Raw genomic sequence first — 17,785 nt, forward strand, 5'->3', positions numbered from 1 at the left:
CCTCTTTCTCCAATATTTACAGCATTTCTAACACCTTTTCTTATTGCCTTTTGTGTCCCCTGCTAGCTATAATTCATTTTGTGCCTTAGCTTTTCAGCCTCTATTGCTCCATACTCGATCTGTTTGTTTGTACTCATCTTCAGAAGTGTCACCTTATTTCCATTTGTGGTACAATTCCTTCCCAATTCTCATCCCAGCCACACAGGTCTCCTATCAAGTTTTATTCAACTTGTATCTGAGTTGCTTGCAGATATATTCTCCTTAGCTCGTTCTCACTGTTTTCTGTGACTTGCCATTTATTACCAGGCATTTTTATTCTTTTTTCTCCCTTTCTGAGAAAACCTTCCAAAACATAATGGCCTAAACATCTCTGCGCTGTATTTGACAAGCAGCATGTTAATTCCACTGACTGATACGTTTTTTCATGCTAGTATTAGAAAAATCATTTAGCCAGTGTAAAGCACAGGGCTATGTACACGCAAGGGAAGCATAACTGCAGGATGCTAAAGGTAATATTAAGGCATCACATTGCATCAGCATGGGAGCCCTGCACAAGGGATGCTGAAACCTTTCCTGTCTTGCTTTTGTGTAATCCTGATAAACTTTGCTGTGTTTGCCCTGCTCACACAGCAGCTCCTACTGGGGCTTGGCTGGAGTTGCTTTGGCAAGTAAGAGAGACCAACATTTGGCCTGGAAATACTTCTGCTGCCTTCAACATGGGAACAGATTGACAGGACTCAAGTATATGCTGGCTTGGTGTGCAGGAGGCAGGACCAACTTGCACGTGGTCTGTTCTTTGTGTTACTCTTAGCCTTGAATATACTTTAAAGTCAGTCTTGTCTGTGAAATGGGCTTAACAAAGATGTTCTCCATGTCTTGTTAGTAAGAACTGAAGACAAATTAAGGATCTTGGTGTGAGCAGATGCCTCTTTCCTGGTTTGTCAACTGCATATCTGGCTCCATTATAACAAGCACTAGCAGCAACTTGGTGCTGGAGCTAGGGATGAGTTTATGGAGACAAATGGAAGGGAAAGAAAAACCCTGCACTACACCCAAAATACCACAGAGCTGCAGCCACTCAGGATGGTTAATGGGAAGGCTGTGAATTTTACTCTAATTGCAACCATCACCAGGGAATACTGATAAGGAGCTCTCTGGATTCCCATGGGAAGGGCAGATAAGGAGGGACATCAGGGTGCCTGCTGGGAACCAGGGGCTCCGTACCTAACATAGAAAGCATTTGCATCATAGGGATCCCAGAGGTGGCCTTTTGGACATAAGGAGACATTACAGGGGATTTGAAGCTGCTTCTGGGTGCTGTTTGTGCCCTCAGGATTAAACTGCCCCGTAGGGAAAGTCAAGGATGTTCCAGGGAATTGGTGTGGAAATGTACTCTGGTCTTGGGACAGCAAAGAAATAACTTAATACCATGACACCCAGTGTCCAAGGGATTTGTGTGATGAGTGTTTCAGTAGTTATGACTTGGGATAACACATGTTTTTTCAGTCGAGTGGGACCCCTGCAGAATAAACCTGACACTAGCACAGTGGAGGAGAGATTGATGCTATGATGTTTTGGTCCTAAATCAGCAGGCTCTAGAGGTCTCTGGGACCCTGGATTTTTATTCAGCTCACATCTGTGCAGCATACAGGGCTGTGCTAGGCTGATACATGTACGATAGCTGGGAGCATGCCAAGCAAACAGGAGGTCCGTGCCACAAAGTGCTCACAGCCCCAACCTGCAGAAGGCTTAGGCTGCGCTCCCCAGCTCTTACTGAGTTCTGCTGTTGTCTTTCTTCATGGCACCTCCCTCCCCTTTCTGCTCTGGCTGCAGAAATGTGCTCAATTAGGGTTAACTCAAACTGAATCAAACTTCATGCCTGAGGTTGGAAATCTTCCCAGTCAACTCACCACGGCCACAGAGCATGGTGGGAGACGAGGCGAGAGGGGAGATGAACACTTTTCAGAGAAACGAATCCAAGGAAAGTTTGTTCACTTTTATTTCTGCAGGAGATGATCCCCCCAAAGATTTCACTGTTCAGAAAAAATCTCCGGTGAGTGTTACAGCTGATTTTGTTTTCTTTGCTTTCTGCTCAGCTTGCTCTAAACATTGCAAGATCTCTCTGTTCTTTCCTCTTTTGTGCTATGGCTAGAGACAAATACCCTTTCTTGCAGAGGGTTGAAATAAGTGTTAACAACTCCATGCAAAAATCCCTCCACTAACCTGATTAAGAAAGGGCAGCTTAAAGTGAAAAAATGAACTGTTTGCATCCTTGGGGAAAAATAAAAGAGTAAGGGTTTTCATTGCTGCCTTTTTCTTGAATGCTCCTTTCCTTCTGAGAAAGGACTTCCTTCTGTGAAGTGCAAGGGGCTGTCATGCATGGGTAGGAGGGAGCTGGGTTGTGCATTTGCTTCCTTTGATGAGACCATTGAGACAGGTCTCCAGGTGCTGCTAAGCAGGAGGGATGGGGACTTTGGACAGGCCACTGACATGTGTGCCAGAGCCTCAGCTTTACATCAGTGGCTGTGAGTTAAGCCAGATTCAATGTTTTCTTACCTTACAGCTCTCATGTTTGTGTAGATTTTCAGACTAGTTTCAGCTGAGGGCTTGACACTAAGATACTGTACACTACATTGGCTTTGGTGAGAAAGAGGCTTGTTTTGCACCTGCTTTGATTCGCAGGACAATACAGTAATAACTGCTCTTGCAGCCAGTAATGTCATTAGCAAGCCAGATATTAAGCTAACTGTTTTAAATACTGTGCAGGCTTTAACTATTGGATATTCAGAGCTCCTCTGAAATACTAATCTTAGTCCTATTTTGCAACTAATCAGCAAGAGGGAGAAATGCAAGTAAACATCTCTGCCACTGGCACTTTAAATGACCTCTTTTTTTTCTTTCTTTTCTTCTTGAAGACAGGCTATCAACTTCCACAGTATTTCTAAGAGCTCCATAATCCTGCACATCCCAGGCTTACAGTGGTTAGCTAAGCACAGCAGCGTAGCTGTGTGCTCGTGAATCCAGGCTTAGCCTCTTTGCTTTAGCTGGGGCTTTCTGCTGAGCAAGGTCCTCCTCTGCAAAAGTGAGCATACTGCAGCTGGCTCTTCCCATGGATGAAGGCTGCCCACTTTTGGATGTCCAGGCAGGGCCCATGCAGGTCAGTGATAAAGCAGAGAGAGCACCTGAGTGTTTCTGTGTGCGCTGATGCCGTCTCACAGCGTACAGGCCAGATGAAAGAGTCCCTGCTTGTAAGTCCCTTGCTCAGCTTTTGTAAGCAGTTACTTAAGGTGCTGGCTCAGGCACTGGGGCAGGTTTAGCTGTCAAGTCCCTCCTCCTGCTCTCCTTTTCCTGCTTGTAGGCACTCATCTGTTGGAGGTGCCCATCCCAGAGCAGGAATAGCTGAGATGGGCCACTGCCAGAGTTTCTGTCACTCCAGGTCACAGCGTGGCATGTAGTACCTCCCACTGATGCAGATAGATCCTGCAGGGATTGTGCACTGAGCAGTGAGTTCAGGCATCAGTGGTCTCAACACTGGCTGCCTTGGCTTTGTGGAGTCCCATTCTGTATCTGCATCAAATGCTATTAAATATCAGAGTATTGATAGTGAGGTCTGGGAAAGAGCAGAAGAAAAATATCCCTGTTATGTCATTTTATTTCCAAGTTCAAAAAATGTCACAAAGGAGCCAGAGGAAGCATTATTTCCTCCTTATGTCTTTTCCTCTATGTTATTAAGAGCATGTTAGAGGAGAGTATTGTGCATTTGTGCATTTGCAGCTTATATATACTTCCATTTTTCAGGCTAGTCTGAAAGCAGGAGCTCTCAGTGCAGTTTCCAAGGGAGCCCACTCTGTCTTGGTAGCCATCTGCTGAGCCCAACAGCTTCAGCACAAACTATAAATGTAGTGGATAATTACATATTTATCCAAGTAAACCCAAGGGTCCAAGGCTTTCTTAATAACAAGGCATTCCATAAATAGTAAGAGGAAAATATTTCAAAAATCACAAAAATATCACAGATGCTGGGTTAGGTAGTGGAAATGGATTTAGTCATGGTGTTGTTGTTATTGTTTTTGTTTTTATTTTATTTAGCAAACTGTTCCTTCCTTCTCTTCTGTGGTCCTTGTACAATCTTGAGCGAGGCAGCATGATTAGCTAGTCGTCTAACCTAGGAGGCATTGCTCTGGGAATCCGAATAAGCCTCAAGTCTCGTGGTGGAATAAACCTCAATAAACACATCTATCTTCTTATCTGTATTTGCATTTGAGACTCTGAGAAGTAATAGAGGAATTCATTATTTCTGACACGAGGTACAGAAATGCATACGAAGAGTTCATCTCACTCCACTGGTCCATGCCATGGCTGTTTAAAACCTCGGACGTGAATGCAGATGACAGTCTTACGCCCCCGCCCCTCACCCCATGCACGCCCAGCCCGTCTCTCCCACTAATTGGCAGAGCCGTGAAATCTTGCTGTCCCTGGTGGGAGGCAGTGGAGATAAGCAGCTTCCAGCAGCTCCCAGCTGTTTAGCTGGGACTGCTGTGGGCAGCAGAGGGACTGTGGCCCGCACAAGGTCATGCTAAGACCTGGCTGTTCGGATTCCTTGCACTTCACTTGGAAACTGCAGATTTTAGCTGGAGTGAAGTTGATGTCAATAAAAAAAAGTAGCCAGGCTCAGATAGGTTTGAGAAGCGCATAGCTCTTTTGTTTGATTTTTGTTTAATAAATTGAATTATCCATAGCTCTGCCAGCATTCTTGGAATATGAAATAGCTGCTGTGGCTGATGCTCTGCTGCAGTGAATGCAGTGGTGCGGATGGTGTAACTAAGGTGCAGGGATTGAGAGCAGTTGACACTGAGGAAGGAGCAACTTTCTAGCTGCTAGGGAAGGCAGCAGTTTCAGGGCAGAGCAGTAGCTCTGTGTGAAGTACAGATAAAAATGCATCTGAAGGTGTTTTTTGCATCTCAGTGGGATGTTATGTTGCAGCAGAGAGGCAGTGGGATCTTTCTGAAGGGGTTTCTAGACCTGTGGGCAGGGCAGATGTTGGCTGCTGGCAGTGCTGGAGTCCCTGTACTGTTCCTTACTGGGTCCATGCCTGCCAGGTGGATTCATAGGGAACCCTAACCAAAATAAGATGGATGTGGGGTCTGCTCACTTCCTTGAGTTCAATCTGCAGGCTAGCCAGGCAGTAATGAGCACCTGGGTTTCAGACTGGATTCCTCTCTGCTGTCCAGGTGCTGTGTGGATGTGTTGCAGGGGTGAAAGCTATCACTAAGCTGGTATGTTCTGCTTTGTTTCCTTTAGAAACTCTGTGGTTCCAACTACCCCCTGAGCATCGCCTTCATTGTGGTGAACGAGTTCTGCGAGCGCTTCTCCTATTATGGCATGAGAGGTATGCGGCCCATGGAAAGAGAATTCCCCATCCCTGTGTTTCTGTATATGATGACCTGGTGTTCCAGAGTTCTGCTGTATGCAGTCTCAATTGTCTTTCAAAGTAAATTGGTATTTTGGGATATTAGGCATGAACAACACGCCCTGATGTTGAAGCTAGACCTGTTTTAAACAGAAATTGGGACAAGAGACCTCCAACATCACTTCCAATCTAAATTTTTGTATCATTCTGTCTCAAACCTTGTTTTCCAGTGTGTGGTGTCTTTCAGTTGTGTGCATTCTCTGTGTCTGAGAATTGAATCATACAGGCACCTAATCTGCAAATAGAAATTATGCATAAACAGAACTACAGGCTCAGGTGTGATAAGCTAGAAAATATATTTTCCAGCTAAACATAAATGTTTATGAACAAGGGAAGCCTGATACTCACATACCTCATTTGAGCTTTTCCTGTGTCAGGGATTATGAGGAATAGATCTGTAAGCACAGATCTTTCCACAGCAGTGCTCATAGTTGGTACGCAAATCTCTGTTTTCCTTGTCACTGTGATGTAGCTTCCTGCTTACTCACAGAGATGCACATCAATTATCTGATGTGTTTTGCTTGCTTTCTTTTAGCTGTCCTGACACTGTATTTCATAAGCTTCTTCCACTGGGATGAGAATTTGTCCACTGCTGTGTACCATGCCTTTTCTGCTCTCTGTTATTTCACACCTGTCATTGGAGCTATCATGGCAGACTCGTGGTTGGGGAAATACAAGTAAGTAGACATTTCTCTAATTCAGCCAGGATCTGTCCACATTGCACAGCCTGCACAAGGTTCAGTGTTGCCTGTGCTACTGATTTTGAGCTAGTTCAAAAGAAACAGCAGCAAAGAAACACTTGTGAAGGTCAGCTTCTCTCTGTTAATGGATGAACAACTAATGTGTTTGCTCATGCTGTTGTGTGCTCCTCTTTCACCCAATGACCAATAGGCAATGCAATGCAAATCAATAAATTAAATCACAGAGCACAATGCTCCTCTACCCTCCTTCCCCATACATCTTGAGGAAACTAAGACATAGGGTGGTTAACCCTTAGCTTGCCAAGTTCAGTCACTGAGATGGATTCAAAGATGGTAAGGAAGCAGTATCATCCTCTGAATCTAGTAGTTTCAGATGAAATGTCACTAACTGTACCTTCATATGCTTTCTCAGCATATGGAATGCATGAACACACCTATTTTTATCCCAGAGTAACCTGGGTTCAGTCAGATCATCTCCCTTAGTATAAAACCATCTAAACTCTCCCTGAGAAAATTAGGGAGTCATCCCTTAGGCTGATAATTTGCAGGGCAGGGCCACCATCTGTCCCAGAGTGCTGGTGAGCAGCTGTACACAGGACATTCTTTCCTTGGCACTGTCTGCACACTGCCTGAGGAGTCTTGCTGTTAGTGATGAAGTGCAGCTGAACCCTTCCCTATAGGTCTAAACACATCTGGCAGTGTGAGTCTCTACATGGAAAAAAACTGCTGCAACATGCCTTTGTAGCAGAAAGCTCTTAAAGAGATATCAGTATTCCTTTTTTTCTTTCTGCTTTAACTTAGTCATTTTCTTGTCCTATTGAATGAAAAAACCTACACACACAAATTTGGTTTGTTTTCTAACTTCGTTATTTGAAGTTGCCTGGGAATGCTCAATGCTATTTGAGATATCTATCTTGCAGTGCAATGTTGTGAAAAAATAAACCATTATGCAAACTTTTGTGCATTAGGCAAGAGATTTTTCCTGGAATAATCCCCTAGTCTTTATAAATGGTGGCTTTTACTGCAATAGCTAAACCAATATTAAGGACTGGATAACAGATTAGAAGAGCTCACAGGGCTTCTTCTTTCCTAACAAGTCCTTCCATTTTTACTGTGAGTGTTTTGTCTGCATATAAATACATAAATGTATGTTAATCTTTAAGACGATGAAGCGATGTAATGCACTCAAAAGCCTGACCCTCCTGGTCAGATTTCCTGCTCACACTCACCAAGATGTGGGAAGCAGATAGATGAGCTCAGTCCTCCAGAGGTGCTTGAGATTCAATTCAGTCTTGTAACAGGAAAACCACACTCCTAATTTGGATGTAATAATCAGGTGGGTTGAAAGCGAGCAGCAGTCCCTACAGATTCCTTCCAGCACAGTTAAGTGCATGCTACAAACTGCCAGTTATTAGTAGTCTGGAAACTGAATTGGAGCTGAAGAGTACTCATCTATTTGTGGAACATTTAGCTTATTCTGCTCAGCAATCTCCCCAAAGAAAGTAGTGTCTATGCTTCCCTAATCTCAATCCATTTGCCTATCTCCTTTTTCCAGTGTGCTAAATGTTGACGTAAAAGTTATAGCTGTCTGCAGTACTGGGGATATGGACTAAACTATTCCTTGTGCACCTGCCAAATAGACCTTTCATATCAGGAAGCACAGACACACTCTGTTTTCAGATTGTACATCACCCAGCACCTTCAGTCACTGCTGTTTGCTTTGCTCATAGGACAATCATCTACCTCTCCATTGTGTATGTGGTCGGCCATCTGATAAAGTCAGTCGGTGCCATTCCATCCCTAGGCAACCAGGCAGTTCATGTGTAAGTAGCTGCTGAAGCTGAATGTTTTTGTAGGTTGCAATGGTAGGTGGCTTACCCAGGATTGTCACTTGTTTCACCCCCATCAGGCCAGCAGTTTGGAGGGGAAGTCTAGAGTGTGAATTCACCAGGAAAAGCTCGGAACTGTCACCAGGAGGCCTTTGACACAGAGACCATGATTCTCTGCTACATTATGCTACTGGAGTTTGGTCTCTTCTGTCCAATTGCTCACATCGGCTCATTTTTCCCTCATTTTCTCATTGCTGTAGCTATGCAGCTCAGCAAGGTCCCCTCATGTACTTGGGAACACTAAATTTTCTGATGTGTGACAGAGGAATGATGTGTTACTTGCAGGGTAATGCCCTTCTTGCCCTCTAGATTTCGAACTGATAGGAATATCAGAGTAGTTTTCCAGCTAGCATCTCTGAAGCCACCATGCTGTTTTTACTGAGGTGATCCTGGCACTAAAAATACATGCATGCAGGTAGGAGTACATCTGGTTTATACAGCAGCTTTCTTTTGCCCTAGATTTGACCTGTCCTGACACTCCCGTTCCACCCAGAAATAATCAATAATCTTTTGGACTAACTGTGGGATTTTGAGGAGTGCTGGGAGGTGGAAAGCACTCGAGAGCCTAATTCAAACAGAATTTCTTCACTTACCTAGACTGGAAGTCTTATATGCAAAGGATTTTTTTTGTTTTAATTTTCCTTTTCTCAATTGATTTCTGCAGCCTTTTGTTCTCAGATGAATGAAAAATAGTCCCTTGGATCTTTGATGTCTGGTAATTTAGTGGGCCTCCAAACAGCAAGAAACTGACAAACACTGTTTGTTTAATTGGCTTATGCTGAATGCAGAAATGAGGATAAATAAATAAGTAAATATTTGCAGTTAGCTGGCTCATCATCACTGCCAATGTACAAGAGACAGTGATAATAGAGGAATTATGGTTGGGTGACAATAAAATGTTCCCCTAAGCAGTGGAAGGGTTCTGCAATGGTGTTATTTTTTTCTTGCATGAAGGGTCCTGTCTATGGTTGGTCTGTTTTTGATCGCCCTTGGAACGGGAGGTATCAAGCCCTGTGTCTCTGCATTTGGTGGGGACCAGTTTGAAGAGGAACACGTAAGATTTCTTTTCTTTTCTGAACTCTTCAGTGTTTGGGTATTTTATGAGGGTGTTCATGTTTTTAGATTTTGTTGTAGTAGAGCCTGTTTGCTAGGAAATTATATAGGAATGATTTGCTAGGAAAAGATGTGAGATGGTTTGTGTGAGACCTGAAAGAATCAAGATGCTTCAGGAAAGGGAAATAACAACAGAACACTATTGATATCAGCTTATGATTGCATCAAATAATCCAAATATTAATTGGGCACTGGAGGAGTTGGAAGATCCTGTATGGTATTGCATAGAAAAACTGCCATTTCTGAATCAGCTTAAGAAGTGTGATTATAGCACACTGCAACACAGTACAGCAAACAAAAAGGAGAACTGTATTGCAAGCCTCTCTGCTTAGGGACTTCCCCTTCCCCCCCCCCCAAAAAAAAAAAACGATTGTTGTTGAGAAAGAACTGTAGAAAATTCTTGCCTTTTGAAGGTAGTTCTAGTACCCAGTGTGGTCAGAATGTTTTCTAGATATGCCAGAATAGAAAGTTCTGAAGAGTTGGGAAAATGTTTCTTTTTAGTATTGCATCCTGTGAATCGTAATCCAGTTTCTTCATGTCCTTGTTCTCCATCACAAGGACTTAGCACTGGCCTTCATGTTGTGTAATGAATCAATCTCAAATTCCCGTTATGTAAACCAGTGGCTAAACCAGGAATAAGGTAGCACCTGAAGAAGTGAAATAGGTCAAAATGTACTACTTTCAGCTATTACTGTGCATATCATAAGTCATAGAAGGCTACTGCTACAAGGAAGAAAATAAGTGGATTTGTGATGAGCAGGCTAAATCCACTGAGAATTATTTAGTATTGTATGTTAGAAAAAAATATCCAGAAATATACCTATTGAAAAAGATTGGGACCTTTAAAAGATGGAAATCCCCATCAATAGGAGTGTTGAATAAGGACATTCCAGTAGTGGCTCATCAGAATAGTCACTGATGGAGTTGGTTCAGGGATGGCCACTTGGCCTTGATGAAGCAAGCTCTGTAAAGCAGTTTGGTGTTTGCCTTTTGCAATGTCCCACCATGTAGTTAGCATTTAATGGGTAAATAAAACCGACTAAAATACTTATTTTAAAACATAGAGAAGGCTTGGTCTTTCTTCACATCAGCTATATGATACTAAAGTGGTGAATCTTACAAGCAGATCCTTCTTGAGGTGTGTGCATCCTGTGCTGTGCTGCCAGTCAGACCTGGTGCTTTAGAGGATGCTGCAGAAGGGGAAGCAGCAATCAGGAGGCGGTCACCACAACTCTGGCTGGCAGTGCAGCACACTGCTCTGGGGATGCACTGTGTGTGTACCAGCATGCGGGCATCTCAGGTTGCAGTGCGAATAGTTCCCCCACAAGGACTGTAACAGGTGCTACCGCAGCGTTTTCAGAAGTGCTACTTCTATGAATATTAATGATTAATAATATTTATCCAGCATCTTTCAATTATCATCCTGTAATTAGGTGGTAATATGTACCACTTATCTTCAGAGTGTTTTATAGACTTCAGCTAATGAATCTCAGCATCCCAGTCAGGCACATATTATTATTATCCCAAGCTTACCATTACGACTCAGTTACAGAGAAAAACCCAAACTGCTCATTGTTGGTGTGGGCCTGTGCCTATTCTCCAGCAGTCAGACTACACCTCTCCAACAAATTTATCAAATGCTAAGGCTCAGACATTCCCTTGTGTTGCCTTCAAGGGAAACTAATTTAGAAAAAGAAACTGTAAAAAGCCTTCTGATAAGGACAATATGTTCTGTTCTATTCATTCTTTTCAGAATAGAAAGTTTGTATTTTACCATTTTGAAATGACTTTTCCCTTCAGAAGAAGAAAAAGGAAGGTTTTACGAATGTGATAGGAAATGTAAGTCTTCAAAACCAGAACGAGAAGTTTTGATTTTGTAAGGGTTGAAAGATTTAGAGCCAACCAGAACTTTTTTTTCTCTCTGGAGTGTTGTTTGGGAAGGCTCCCTGTGTTTTTCGTCTTCCACTCCAGCTAGAGTGAAGTAAGTTTTAAAAATTCCAAATTAGATGAAGAACTTGATTTCTCCCTCAATTTTCAAGACACCAATAAACTTCAGCTGAACCCTTAAGTACACGGGTTTAGTTGTTCCATCTGGAAATGAGGGATGTGGTAGTCTGCATATAAAGTAAATAAGTAGATTGCTCCTGTGGTTTCCATGAGGAGATAAAGCTAACTTTTGAGGCATAGGCATGCTGTTGGCCTGGTTTTCTTAGGAGTACTTTGTAAATTCTAGGCTCTGCCACTTTCAGAACAGTAGTACTACAAACAGTGATGGAGACTTATTCATCAGGGGTTCAGATAGAGAAAGTAGATTTATCTGCAAGTTTCCAAGTACCCTTGTCTATGGGATTAGCAGTCCAGACTAAAAATGCCTGAATAAAACGATGCCTACAATATGTTACATGAATGCACAGGCTGCTGTGCATATTAATTAAGGACCAAAGCTTCTTTCAAACAGTGTGGTGTGGTTTTTAAGGTACTAAATAGCTTTCTCTTTGTTTCTTTGTTTTGCTGTTGCCAAGGAAATCAGGATTATCATGTACAGTACCTTTTCTCTAATTAGTTAATCCAAATCATGTTATTAATGCACGTCTGCTCCAAAGATTAAGAAAGGAAGAGGGAAGTTTTTTTTTTTTTTCCTAATCGGTGTAAATTGCAAGCTGTTGGCCATTATTTTTGTACTCACTTCTGCAACTCTGACCATCTTTTTCCATCACTTGAATCTATAAATGTGTATGATAAGGAAGTTTTAGTGCACCTTGAGATCTCAGTCTCGGTTCCTTAAAAGTTGTCTTTTACTCATCTGCAGTTCTTTACTTTTTAATCCTGTTTTTCAACCTTGTGAATATTGTTGTCTCAGGGAGCAGAAGGGAACAAGACCACACCTATGGGGGGCTTCCTCACAGACGAGTTAAAGCTTCATATTCAAAATGCTCAGGTCACAGAGATGTGGCTCAAGGTGCCCTAAGGAGTTTGCTGCCATGCACTGAGCCGTGTCTGGTTTGTCCACTGCCATTGCAGAACCTGGTGACAGCCGGGAGTGAAGCCCTAGATACTGATGAAATACATTGGCTGCCTAGGCTTGGGCTGTCTTTAAATGCCAGCTTCACCAACTGAGATGTCCCACAGCTGGTGGTACAGATGAACATGGTGTAGGCCAGGTAGCCTTCTTTCTCTGCTCTGCCAGCCCAGGCACAGGGAGGAAGTTTAGCACTGTTAGTGCATGTGTCTCTGAATATCTCCAGTGCACGCAAGGAGGGACTGCGTTTGACTGAATGCCTTCACGTATTACTTTGGTGACCAAGTTTTTGGCACCAAAACCTGTGTCAAATTCTTGATTCCTTCCAAACTGGAAATTATGCAGGAGGAAGGAAGGTCAGCAAGAATCCTTTAACTGTGTGAACTCTAATGTGTTGCACCATCTGTTGAATTCTGAGCTCTTGAATATGCTCCCATAGATTTAATTTCCCCTAATTTCCCCTATTAGTCTGATGTTGACAAGCCTAAGCTTGATAATCTCCTTTCTTATGGATTCTTTTCATTTGCTGCTCTCATCTTTGCTCGTATAAACTAAAAAATATGCAGGTTTCTTTTTCTTTGTTTTTTTTTTTTTTTTTTTTTTTTTTTTTTTTTTTAATTTTAATGGGAGGAGAGAAGGGGAGAAAGGAGCTCGGGCATGGGAACACATGATGATCTTGTTGAGCTGTGCCAAGCTGTATGGAATTAGGTGACAAAGGACCTGAATAAGTAGATGCTTTCCCCCTTCCAATCTCGCACACTCTCAAAGCAGTGGCTTTTCCTCTGAAATGCCAAAAAGCCCCACAGTGCATCTCAAGGAAGATGATTTGTGTGAGCCTTTACCATCACCTGAAGGCAAGTTTGTTTGCCTAACATTTTATGCACTTTGTGTCAACATTTACCCAGTCTTCCTAACAAGAGAATTGATAGCACTGAATTTGCAAGCCTGATGCTGTGTGTTAGCTGTGACACTGATACTGTCTTCTCTTGTTTTAGACCTCAGAGAGAAGCAAATTTTTTTCCGTCTTCTATTTATCCATTAATGCTGGAAGTTTGATCTCTACGTTTGTAACGCCTGTATTAAGAGGTCAGTGTTGATTTAGAGTAAAACAATAAATTAGCTGCCCTCTGGCTACTCCGCTGTGCATTGTTAGGCTCTTATGACAACTGAATGGCAGAAATTATATTATCTCTGGATTGGTCAGTGTATTGCATTTATGCCTTGTTAATCCTGCCATCACAGCGTAACAGATTTATGGTGCTAGCAGCAGGCAAGTCACAAAAAACATATTTCCCAGTTGTATTTCAACGCCAGCCCAAACTGCAGAGTTAAAATATGGGAGGTGGAAAGATCTGAATTGTCATCTAATTCTTTTTGTATCCAGTGAAGTATTGATCCCTGCCTTGCTTGCAGGTAACCTGTGGATGGGAATTGATCTCTGTTGTCCTGGACAGGCATCAGGACTGAGTGGTTTAGCAGACATGGATTTGGAGTCCTACACTGCCCTGCCACTGCTGACTGTGGGAGGACTCAGTCCTGGCACCCAAGCATGTCTGCATGGGTCTGCTTGGAAGATTGCAGCTCTGAGCAATTACCCTTGAAAACAAAGCACAGGCCTCTGCCCCACTTAGGACCTACTTTACATTCTGTCCTTGCTGCACTTCTTTCGTTGTATCGTAGCGCCTGGAAACCAAGGGACTGGCATGCTATAAATACAGGCACAAATGCAGAGGGAGGGCAGCAGACCACAGGCAAAGGGACTGGGGGCAGGACTAGGTAATGTTCACACTGGTAATTTTTCATTCTGTCCTGCGGCCTTCAGGAAGCTTTCTTTATTTGCAGTATTCGTTTCACCAGGCCGTTCATTTCACAAACCTGTGGGCAGTTGTGCTTGTCTTATATCTCACCAAAGTGTTGAGGCGAACACTCTCCTTACCCAGGTCAACTTTATGTTGGGAGGGGGTTTTGCTCAGTGCCATCACTGCACAGATGAAAATCTGATTTCCTTGGAACGTAAAAACCTGTGCCAAGGCAACATAACAGTGAACTAGTTGCAACATGGAAATGAGGTGGAGAGGATGGGGAAAGAGTAAAATTTCTGCTAAGTGTGAAAGGTTTCCTTGGAAAAAACAAGAAATATAATCCAAAGACATTTGGCAGAAACATGGAATAGATGTTTTTAGGTGGAGTCCAGCTCACTTTGTATGTTAACAGTTCAGTGTGTCCATAATATCTTGCTGCCAGCTTTGTTGGATTTCAGCTAATTTACGAAAATAGGCAAATAAATGTTATGCACCACACACAGTTATGCAATTGATCATGATTGCCAGAGACAGCAAATGGGGACAACAGAAGGCTTCATGAGCTGGTTTCCTGTTAATTCTGATGTTTATTTTAGCCAAACTTATTTGTTGTTGTTTTCTATGCAAGAGTGCAGTAATTTGTGGCCACTGGCATGCAGATGCAGACTTCACTGCTAGTTTGCAACTGGCCTTCTGAACTCCTGTGCTGTGAGCTAAACTGAAAGGCACGGAGTTTCAGTGAATCATACCTTGGATCAGTGAAAGCCATGCTCTAACAAACCTGGATTCCTGGTGGGCAAGACCTGGCTACCTCTGGTGAAATTGGGAAGTTGGAGAGAAAAGGTATTGGAAATGCAACTAGTGTGTTAAGTCTAATCCTGTACACCCACTTATTTAGGAGTAGGGGTATTTGCTACCACCTTGTCCACTATAGTTGTACACTGTAAATCACAATGAAATATAATATAACTCATGCAGCTGGCACAGATACTGTGGAAACACAGTACTGATGTGTTTAGACCTATATGAACATATAATGATTTGAGGTTGTTTTAAATGTTTTGGTTTTTTTTTTTCTTTCCAAATTACAGTTCTTATCACTGCTTTCTACCTATTTGTCTCCCTTCTACTATTCTCATCAATATCCCATTATCAGCTTCTATTGCTGGCAGACACTTGTGCAGCTTCCAAATTGTCCTCGTCAAGTGAGTACAACTGTTTCAATTCATAGTGTCAAGCAGCAACAGCAAAGAAGATTTAGAGCCAAACCAAGTGACTGATCTAAGAGAAGCAAATCGAAAACCCAGGTAACATAAGGCTGATAATAATGAGATGCTTTTCTTTCTGAATTCTTTTTAGGGGATGTGAAATGTTTCGGAGAGGATTGTTATGCACTGGCTTTTGGTGTTCCAGCAGCACTGATGGTGCTGGCGCTTGGTGAGTGAAAACCACCATGATTCTAGCAGTAGTTATAATTTTTAAGTCTGCGTGTGGATGAGAAAATGCATGAGTTCACCAGCACTGGATGGATACTGTGATGGAAAGCTCAAGAGTTCAAACTCATCCAACTGTTCCACGGTTCAGATCAGCAAGAAAAAACACTTGGTTCACTTAGAGATGAGGCAGACTGTGGTCATCCTGCAATCTTAAATCATAATACTGGTGAGAAGACGGTTGTTCTGTATAACAAATGAAGGCATTAAAGTAATTCTGATGTGCTACAGCCCTGTCTGTGAGCAGGTTAGGCTCTGAGCTGCCATCTGAGCACTACTTAAAGTAGTACTCAAAGTACTCCAACTTACAGAAGAGAAGCTTAGTATGCCACTTCTAACCTTTCCACAGGTTTTTTGTAGCTTGATGCCATCCACTTTTGCTTCAGAATGCTTGCCACACAGAAATCTCAGAGAGGGAAGCTGAATGAGATGCCACTTTATTCATATCTCACTTTGCTTGGCTGAAGTGATTCCCACAATTACAGTGGCAGCCTATTATTATGTTGCAATAATAAGCCCTCATTGCCCTAGAATCAGGAGTGAGCTGCAATCATCCTGCTTCCTAAAGCCTGCGTCTTAGGCCTGTTAATGCACTGTCAAGATGACTTCTTCAACCCCTATCAAATACCCAGCAATTTCTGCATTCTTACAGTTACTCATCACTAGCCAATATAAAGGACATCCCATTAGCTTTAGTTTTCACTGCTGCAGGGGAGCAGTCCCCTTATTATACTGCATTTGAGAGCTTTTAACACAGCATGGATTGACTTCTCATTCAACATGTTAGCTTAATTGAGAGACCATGCAATTGTATGAATTGCATCTGTGATTTGGAAAGTTCATCCCCCTGAGAATGTTTAAGTTGTTTTTCCCTGTCAAACTTCCATCCCAGAGAAGGATCAGAGCGTTGGGAAAACGTTATCAGGTCACAGCCTATGTTACAGCAATTATTTTTCAAAAAAAGTGCATGGTCACAGGCCCGAGTAGCTTCTTTTTTCCCACGTGGTCCATTGTTAGCGGTTTAGTGAGGCATAAGCTCCTCTGTGCAGCACCGTGTGATGAATGTTTCCAACAAGATAGTAGTAGTTGCCCAGGGAAAAATGGACATGTAAATATTACAGTTCCAGTGAGGCCATCAGTTGTAATGTGTTTTTAGCTAGTGTCCTGCTGCCAGATTCCACAGCCTGCCCAGCAAATCAGTTCTGTGTACTTTTGTAAAATATTGGAGTTTTCTTGGATGTGATGGATAAGCAGCATGCAGAACTGGAGAACATACCCTTCCAGCCCTGACCAATCCCCTTCCCATGATGCTGGAAAGCAAAGACAAGTTTAGAGGCAGAATGGGCATCTTACATGACAAGATTTTCTGAGCTGCCTTAGTGTCTGAAATACAGGAGAGGACTGACATCATTTATTTTAATGCAGGAACCTCAGTTCCCAGAGGGGTCAATGGAATTGCCAGGAGGCGTTTTCAGCAAACTTAATGAATCACCTTTAGGAAGGCACCAATAACTCCACATAGAGATGCTAAAAATGAAATAGCGCTGTTACCCGTTCTATGACTTTGGACAAGTCTCTTTGGTTGGGATTCACCTAAACTGATTTCAGATACTTCTCTGGCAGTTCTGAAGGTCAAAACTGGATGTTCATAGTCCTAACAAAAGAAATGGTGAACATCCAGGTGAGAAAAATACCTACTTTTTTCCACTGGTTGCTTTGTTATATGGATTTCATGCTTAGCTTTTATTGTACTTCTCCTTGCTAACACTTTTGGAATTGCAATGTCAAAAGGCTCTCAAGGAACAGGACAAATGATCTACAATTGGATAGCTCCAACTCTGACAATATTTTGAAGCCTTGCTAATCTATTTTGTGTTTTGAGGGAGAAAGCAATACCTTAAATTGCACATCCCTTCATGGAAATCATGAGTGAAGGTAATTTCTCTTAACGTTATTTAAATGTGCATGAGGTGCAAGTACACAAAGCTCATGTTGGATTTGGATTCATCCTCACATGGTTGCAATGATTTGGGGCTAGTTTCACTCACAGGTATCATCATCATCAACATCGGCAATTAAAAGTGGATTGTTTTTTAAGTCACTTTGTAGGAATCACCTTGACTCTTGTAGATGTTGCATCTTTTTCAGTTTGAAGTCATTAACAGGGCCCTATACGTTTGTTTGGTTTGATGAAAGTTCTGCCATATAAGCCTCAAAGGGAGAGAATTTCTGCTGAATATGAGGGTGAGGGATCCTCCCCAGAAAACAGAGCAGGATTAAGCTTCAGTCACGTAAATT

General features: G+C 42.5%; 1 protein-coding gene across 2 annotated transcripts in view; it reads left to right on the forward strand.

The window, feature by feature from the left end:
- The first annotated feature begins 1,724 nt into the window (after positions 1-1,724).
- Positions 1,725-17,785, forward strand: part of SLC15A2 (solute carrier family 15 member 2) — a 36,110-nt gene continuing 20,049 nt past the window's right edge. Inside the window, exons 1-7 of one of the 2 annotated variants that reach the window (XR_002116798.2) lie at positions 1,725-2,053; positions 5,302-5,389; positions 6,006-6,147; positions 7,902-7,994; positions 9,015-9,114; positions 13,188-13,278; positions 15,354-15,431. Coding sequence is in view for 1 of the 2 variants with exons in the window: in XM_010713884.3 (XP_010712186.1) it covers positions 1,925-2,053; positions 5,302-5,389; positions 6,006-6,147; positions 7,902-7,994; positions 9,015-9,114; positions 13,188-13,278; positions 15,354-15,431 (721 nt within the window). In the remaining variant the exon portion in view is untranslated. The remainder of the gene's footprint in view (positions 2,054-5,301; positions 5,390-6,005; positions 6,148-7,901; positions 7,995-9,014; positions 9,115-13,187; positions 13,279-15,353; positions 15,432-17,785) is intronic. The other variant, XM_010713884.3, reaches the window with a different exon arrangement.

Source organism: Meleagris gallopavo, chromosome 7, assembly GCF_000146605.3.
Source record: "Meleagris gallopavo isolate NT-WF06-2002-E0010 breed Aviagen turkey brand Nicholas breeding stock chromosome 7, Turkey_5.1, whole genome shotgun sequence".
Taxonomy (NCBI): domain Eukaryota; kingdom Metazoa; phylum Chordata; class Aves; order Galliformes; family Phasianidae; genus Meleagris; species Meleagris gallopavo.